Source organism: Urtica dioica, chromosome 1 (genome assembly GCF_054948205.1).
Source record: "Urtica dioica subsp. dioica isolate 48M chromosome 1, U.dioica_male_clone48M_v1_H2, whole genome shotgun sequence".
Lineage (NCBI taxonomy): Eukaryota > Viridiplantae > Streptophyta > Magnoliopsida > Rosales > Urticaceae > Urtica > Urtica dioica.
Genome location: NC_142756.1, coordinates 18882182 through 18890040, shown reverse-complemented (window position 1 = coordinate 18890040; position 7859 = coordinate 18882182). Strand labels below are relative to the sequence as shown.

The 7859-nt window shown below is 32.9% G+C and overlaps 1 protein-coding gene across 1 annotated transcript; it reads left to right on the top strand.

Annotated features, from left to right (window-relative positions):
* Positions 1–2327: 2327 nt before the first annotated feature.
* Positions 2328–4855, top strand: LOC149407684 (BAG family molecular chaperone regulator 4-like). The gene is made up of 6 exons (XM_089614898.1): positions 2328–2520; positions 2946–3113; positions 3220–3354; positions 3523–3669; positions 4205–4360; positions 4473–4855. Exons 2-6 carry the CDS (start codon positions 3048–3050, stop codon positions 4506–4508), a joined length of 540 nt encoding a protein of 179 aa, XP_089471024.1. The 5' UTR covers positions 2328–2520; positions 2946–3047; the 3' UTR covers positions 4509–4855.
* Positions 4856–7859: the final 3004 nt, after the last annotated feature.

Below are 7859 nucleotides of genomic sequence, written 5' to 3'. Positions count from 1 at the left end.
GTACTTTAGATCCTATCCACTCTTTCGCCTGGTTTCGCAGTCGACATGTTCTCGCTAGTCATCCAGTCTCCGCCTTCCGCCCTATCCGTGGTTGCGTGCTCCGGTGCGATTCGGTCGCTGCTCTCCGGTGTTGTTTGGGCGTCAATATATAAAAAATAGCCCATGCACATAAGCTTATAGAAAAAAATTGAGCTCTTAGTTTATTATTATTTTTTATAATAAAATATGACAAACGCATATATATAAAATATATGCATACATACTAAGCATACAAGCCATAGAGCATAAATTTTTTGATATAAAGTCTTTCTTGGTCGAGACCATACATCGGAATTTATTCGTATCCCGAGTAGGCATTCATAAAACTAAGGAGCTCGTGCTCCGCTATTGCATCTACTAACTAGTCGATTATCGGCATTAGACAACTGGTTTTGGACAAGATTTGTTTAAATATGTGAAATCTACATAAGTATACCATTTTCCGTTTTTTTTTATTAACCAATATGAGATTGGCTAGTGATGTAGCAGAATGTGGTGAAAAAGATAGCAATAACCACGACTGTTGATTCGCGTACGAATACCGGTCAATGATTCTTTAAAAAAATTTGTTGATTCGTTAGATTACGAATCAAATTAGGGTGGATTGAACTCGTTGATTCACAAACAATAACAAAAACAAGAGAATGAGAGAGAACTCTCTCTTTGGATTTTTTTTCTCATTAATCAAATTTTTTTTCATAACATAGGAGGTTAAATATATTTATAGTACTCTGAAATTTAATTACAACCTTAAAAAGATAACAAATAAAGGGAATAAAGTTATAATAAATTTGAGAATCAAACAACATTAAAACTAAATATTTAAAATTAACGAAAATTGTTGAAAATAGTAAAGTGTCGATTCGATGCCTTAAATGGTGGAATTCGGCAAAATTCTTGAGACATCAATGCATAGCATTGCGTATTTTTAATCTGGGACAATCAGAACAATAGCGTAATAGCATACCCTCCTTTTAAAGAATAGCAAAAATTTCATTTTATACAGAAAATAGCCCACCAGACCGAAATAAATTAAATTAACTGTTTTAGTTAATTTAATTTACTTCGGCCTACTGAGCTATTTTCTTAATAACATGAAACAATGGCTAGAATCTTAAAAAAAGCTAGGGGATTGACTAGTTACAACAAATTCTTCTTTATATTTGGCAGTTTCCACTAAAAGATTCACGAGGCCCATGTTAATTCCGACTTTGCTATCCCTAGTTGCTATAAATTCTAGACCTTTTTGACATGCACCAACTACCCAACTCGGATACTTAGTTTCTCTGATTGATCTATTCGAGATGAACTTATCTAGTTATTGTTTAAGTGCATTGTATCTTTCATTGTTCTGAGCTCTACGCTTCTTCCTAATATGTTTTTCTCTAGCGCCAAATTGTTGAGATACAAAAATGTTACAACAATTGTTCTGAGAAGAACACTAGGTACCGAGCACTAAGAATTTCTAGGCAGGATTATCTCTAAATACAGACAAATCTAGTAAAATAGATGATGCAATTGATGGTGCTGAATGATAGGTTAAGCTTTCTAGTACGATTTTGAGTGTCAAATTGTGGTCGTTGCTTCTGTAGCTTCGTCAAGTATTTATAGGCGTTTGTTGATGAGTATGTGGGCTGATCAGATCCATATCTTGGCGGTTATTAGGGTTTGTCTCCGTGATAACCGTCGAGGCGTGCATTTCTCGTACCGTGTTTCAAATTTAAGTGTGTATGTGTTTATTTGACTAGTCTTTGACATAATAACCTTTCTTTTATCCGAAAATCTATTCGGAAGATTTGCTCTTACGTTATGAGCGAGTAGTTCTTTATTTCAATGTTACAAAAGTCTAGTTTACTTTGGGCCGGTGTTGGATACAAGTTGTTCTTGGTGTCTCCGAGCATCGGCTCGGTATGTGCAAAATTTTGAGAGTAATAATATATAAAGTGATTTCTGATAAAAAAAAAATATGCAAATAAATCGAGTATTCATTATTTTTGAAATAAAAAATAACAGATCATTTATCAACAAAATAAAATCCTTTAAAATAGGAAAGTCAACTAATTAAATCAGACTAAATTAAAGTAAAAAAGAATTATAATAGATGGTAAAAAAAGTAAATCGATTAAACAAATAAATAAGTTAGATTGGCTCGTTATTTAAAAATGCGTAAAAATGATCTTTTTCTTAATCGTCACACATTACGTTTTTTTTTTTTTTTTAAACACTAAACACGTATTCTATATTTCAAAAAAATAAAAATAATTAAATGTTGTTTCAACTTTCAACCAGGTCGACACCTTTTGTTTTAGTGTAAAACTCAAGCCCCAAACGCAAGCGTTAGGTTGTTAGCAAGTACTACTTTTCTCTTTACTCTTCCTTCTCTTCGAGAAATCCCAACTCCTTTGTCTCCGACGACCAGCAGTGACGTAGCTGACGGTGGACCAAAGATCCCCGCCTTCGTCCTCGCCGAATCTACTTTCGGTAGGAATACAATCCTTAATAATAATCCTTGTGTATATTGTTGTCGTCGTTAGGGATAGTAATCGAAGTTCGTTAAAGTTATTTTTGAATTCTGTATTTAATGATCAACTAGTTTAATGGCTTTATTGGGGACGAATGTGTTGGTGGATATAATCAGATAACATGTCTTTTGCAGAGTTTTAATTATGTTGTTGTCATACGTGTCTCTGAATGTTTTTATTTTTTATTTTTTTGTGGCTGTAATTGATCTCGGGTATAGTGTTTTTTTTTTTTGTGTATCCTGGTCTTTGAAATAAGGGATTTCTTGCGATATGGTGGGTTGTAATTTGGGTTATTCAGTTTAATCTTGCTCAAAGAATTGTGGTGTGACTTTTAGTGTAAATCGAAGTTGACAAGATTTTGGCGTTGGTTGATTGGTTTTCCAGGGGATTTTAAAAAGCTTAATTCAGATAAAAACGAATTTGGACGACGATCAGTTGTTGGCGTCGGGAGTGAAAAACAATTCGAAACTCAAGCTTTTAGAGGATATGGGGACAAGCCAAAAGAACGAGATTTCAAAACCATTCAAAGACATTTCAAGGGCCGGGAGCGAGGTTGATAATCTCACCGAAAGGATGATTTTTCAATTTTCCGATTGTTGATGTTCTTCACGGTGTAATGTTACAATAAGATAACATGGAGACTCATTTGCCTCTTCAGGTCTCAGCCATGGAGGCGGCTGAAGGTGACGGGACCCACGTCGCGGAAAGAGAATCAGAACTGTCCCCCGGGATGTTGAAAGCATACGAAGCCATTGCCAGAGTCAGAACAGAGGTTGATAAACTCGAAGAAAGGGTAATTTTTCGCTTCCTTTTACGTTTTTGGTGCCCATAATAAAGCTTTTAATTGACTAAAAGAGCCAGCACATGCGAGTCACAATAAAAAAAAAAGGTGTAAATTTAAGGCGATTCATTTAGCTTCTTCTGTATGTTTATGAATGTATTTTAATGTTTTTGCGGATAGGTTTTTGTCTTGCAAGTAGCTGTGGAAAGTGGGACCGAGGTATCGAATAAGGAGTTCATCATGTCCACTGAGCTGCTAATGAGGCAGCTGCTGAATTTGGATGCGATCGAGGCTGAAGGAGAAGCGAGACTACAGCGCAAATCCGAGGTTTCTATTTCTCTCATACATAGTCATGCATTAGATGAATTGTCTACAATCTAGCTTCCAAATTTTAGTTTACTTTACCATTTTAACTTCGTAGAGTGGAACCATTTGGTCTATGGGTAGTACAAAGATGTACTCTTGAGCATAATTTTAGCATATCACACACCAAAGAGCCTTGGCTTTCTCTGGATCGGATACACTACACAAGTGGAGATTTTTCCAACCTGCATATCTTTTAAAAATACGAGGCCATGACTGCTTAACCCATATTGTTCAGATTCGTTCGACTATTCATTTTGATTCCTTGTTCGATACATGTACTCATCATCAGAACACCTTGATTTGCAATACACATATGCTAAAGCACTAGGAAATATTTGGAAAGATCTCATTCTGAACAATGTCATTATGTATTTGTTTTTAAAAGATGTCATTCTGAACAATGTCATTATGTATGCAAAGAAAATTGGTTTTGCTCTAATAAGAATAATAGGTATTCAGTCGTAAGTATACTAATATTACTATCTCGCTTCGACAGGTTCGCCGTATCCAAAAACTCGTGGACTCTCTAGACAGTCTAAAGGCAAGAAACTCCAAACCATTGATCCCTGTAACAAGTCAATGGGAATCTTTTGATGCCGGCAACGATGGCTTGAGTTCTTCACCGTCCTCAGTGCAACAACCTTCAGTGCAGGTATCGCAAGATTGGGAACGGTTGCAGTAATGGAAAGCTTTTTCTTTTTCTACATGGTCAATATAGAGTCAATTATTGGGTACATTCAGTGATTTATATAATTTATTTGTAGCTTTCGCGTGTCAATTGCATCAAGTGCCGATTGTAGATTAGTACAGGAAGCCACGAAACTACATGCTTTTTTTCAAGAAAGCTACAAAGTTATGGATGTTGCCATAGTCCAACATTTCTGGTCCTTTAAATTTTGCGCGAGATCTTCAAATGCCAAACCTTTTGGCTTTGCGTAGTACCTATATTGGTCTAGTGGTAAATTAGGAAAAAAAAAAAACCTTTTGGCTTAGCCGTGTTTCTGTCTTATTTTTATTTCTAAAAATTTGAGAGATGAAGTAAGCGATGATTTTAGTCCTGATTCACGAAAACCTGATTGTCACTGTCAGATCAAATGTTACGAATCTCTATTCTATCAAATACTCAGCGAGAATTGTTTCGGTATAAGGAGTACTTAGTTGTTCCTGATTCGACATTAAAAGTATATTTATTTTTCGGCAATAACCGAATACTTGTAACTACGAAATATTTGATTCCTATGCTCTCTTGGTTAGTATGTATACGAGTCAAATTCCAAAAAAATTATATTATTTTTAACAGACCTTAAGTCCGACATGAGAGATGAGAATAATATTATAATATTATCTACTTATGTTATATCTATAACATAGATAATAAAGAGGAACTCCACTTCCCTCTTTCATTCTGGGGCCGCCATGTGACGTCGCCAGGAGGCGACACATGGCGGCTTTTTTTTTTTTTTTTTTTTTGCCTTTGCCTGTTCCGGGTTTTTTTTTTTTTTTTTCTTTGTCTTTGCCTATTTTGGGGGGTTTTTTTTTTCCCAATCTATTTTGTAAAAAAAAAATTTATGTATATTGTTTTTTTTTTCTCCCTCTCTCATCAATATATTTTGTATAATTTTTTATTTATTTTATAATCATAATTACTGATGTTATATTATACTATATCAATAACATACGTTATTTTGAGTGTATATTAGTTTTATATTTTCTTTATTAGATTCTCTTTCTTTTTTTCTTTGATATTTATTTCCATCCACCTTATATGTGTCTCCATATTTCATTGGTTCGTTTTTTTTTTTTAGTTTTTGTCCAATCTATTTCGTAATTTTTTTTATATATATTGTTTTTTTCCTCCTTCTCTCATCAATATATTTTCTGCAATTTTTTTTATGTATTTTATGATCATAATTACTAATGCTATATTATACTATGGTCCCGTTTGACATAGCTTTGTTTTAAAAAAAATGCTTTTATAAAAAACTGTTTTTTTTCAAAAAATGACAAAGTGTTTGGTAAACTGTTTATAAAATAGTTGTTGCTGGTAACAAAAACTGATTTAACGTTTGGTAAAATAAATATATTATAGTAAAAAGACTAAAATAGACATGTTCTTAATAATTAAATAATAATTATTGATATGCTTATTTATATACATAAATATAAATAATATTTTGTACGATGATATTACAGTAATTTATATAGCAAACTTAAAAACAGTTTTTCTAAAAGCTAAGAATCCTAGCTTTTCTATCTCATGTACAAAATCTAAAAACGTTCTTGGAATTTTTTGTAAAAATAGTTTTGCCAATCACCGGATAAACAGTTTAGTTTTTTCTAAAAACAAAAACAAGGCTTTTTAATCCCAACCAATCGTAGCCTATATCAATAACATACATTATTTTGAGTGTATGTTAGTTTTATATTTTCTTTATTAGATTCTATTTCTTTTTCTCTTTGATATTTATTTTCCTTCACCTTATATGTGTTTCCATATTTCATTGGAAAGCGAACGCACGTCTTACTTACCCATGAAAGTCTAATCAATGTACAAAATAAATTTTTTACATTTTATTATTCATTTATGATTTTTAAGGGTTTTTCTTAATTGCCGGTTTCTTTGGTGCCCATTGTTTACAAATCTTGATAACATAAATTAACCTCTACAAATTTTACTTGTTATTATCATTTATAATATGCTAAAATCATTCGCGCGTAGCGCGATGCTAAAAAACTAGTATGTAATATAAGCGAGAATGAAATTTAATCAATTAAATCTTCTGTTAGTGCAATCCAAATGTCAAAATATTACTTACATAATGGACAATTGTTGAGCCACCAGCCAACTAATGGATAGTATTCTTATCAAATACTGTGGACAATTTTAAAATTGGCCACTATAATATTATATTGATGTATATTATATTTTTATATTTATTTTCTCTTCATTTTATATTTATTTAAGTGTAAAATATTATTGAGCGCTGCCGTAATAATCATGAAGCTATCTACAATACAATAGCAACTCAAAAGTATTTTCCACTTAAAATCTACCTAAATATAAGCATGAGCACCCTCTCATTGAAGGGTTTTTTTTTTTTTTTTTTTTTTTTTTTTTTTTTTTTTTGCATAAATGACACTTTTACTCCCACGACAGTTGTATCACTTTAGTGCAGGAACTTTCAAATCTATATCAATGATGCTTAACTTTATTCTTTTTACAATATTAGTCCTTCCGTAAAAACCTCATGTTATTTTTATATGCGGGCAAATTTGTAATATTATAATAAAATTTAAAAATAAACAAAAATACAATTAATATATGAAAAAAAATCTCTCGCTCTCTCTCTCTCTCAATGAATCGACGGCTCCGACAAAGTTCTGATGCAGCTTCAATCCCTCGTCGAAAGCTCCTCCTTTGTATGTTAGTTGTGTAGCTCTTATATCATGAAACTCCTTTGTGTCGATAAGAACAAGATAAGATTGAATAGAAAAAGGAACAAAGTCATGAGACAATACATACTACCCACATGGCACGTTTCAGTGCACCTTTGGGATCACAATTTTGTCCGTACAAGAAACACTAAACGATTATGACAAGATTTTAAGTGGATTTGGATCTCAATAAATTGATCGATTCTTAATTGGGCAAAAACCTCTAACACAAATAAATAATGGGTCACAACGACACAATAGCGGTAATACGAATGAAATCCAATTAGCACGATTATTAATTGATCGCCACGAGTAATTTCTTACGACCGGCACAAATATGACCCAACTTATAAGATTACAATCAATATCACAATTACGACCCAGATGAACATGAAATTGAAGGAGAAAGCTTCAAGACGGCTACATTGCCAGAAAAAGAAAGAATCTCGAGGTCAAACCTCTCCAAATTTTGAAATTCAAGTATTCCCAACGACACATAAACAAGAACAATGACAAAGAGCCTTGATGGCACAAAAACCAAGAAAATGCACGAAAATTCCCAATGGCACATAAACCAAGTAAATACACAGAGGCTAAGGAAAATGAAAAGGGTAGTACATGAAAATCGAGAAGATATACAAAGATTGCAAAGCGACAAAAGACTCTAAGTTTAACGCACGACAAGTCAGACAAATCACAATTAAAACTGGGACGGT

What these genes read in the sequence shown, in the direction of transcription:
- LOC149407684 (XM_089614898.1), top strand. Translation starts at nt 3,048, where the DNA reads ATGGGGACAAGCCAAAAGAACGAGATTTCAAAACCATTCAAAGACATT. An exon ending in TTGATAAACTCGAAGAAAGG is followed by an intron (nt 3,355 to 3,522) that starts GTAATTTTTCGC and finishes TTTTGCGGATAG; the next exon opens with GTTTTTGTCTTGCAAGTAGC. An exon ending in GACTACAGCGCAAATCCGAG is followed by an intron (nt 3,670 to 4,204) that starts GTTTCTATTTCT and finishes TCGCTTCGACAG; the next exon opens with GTTCGCCGTATCCAAAAACT.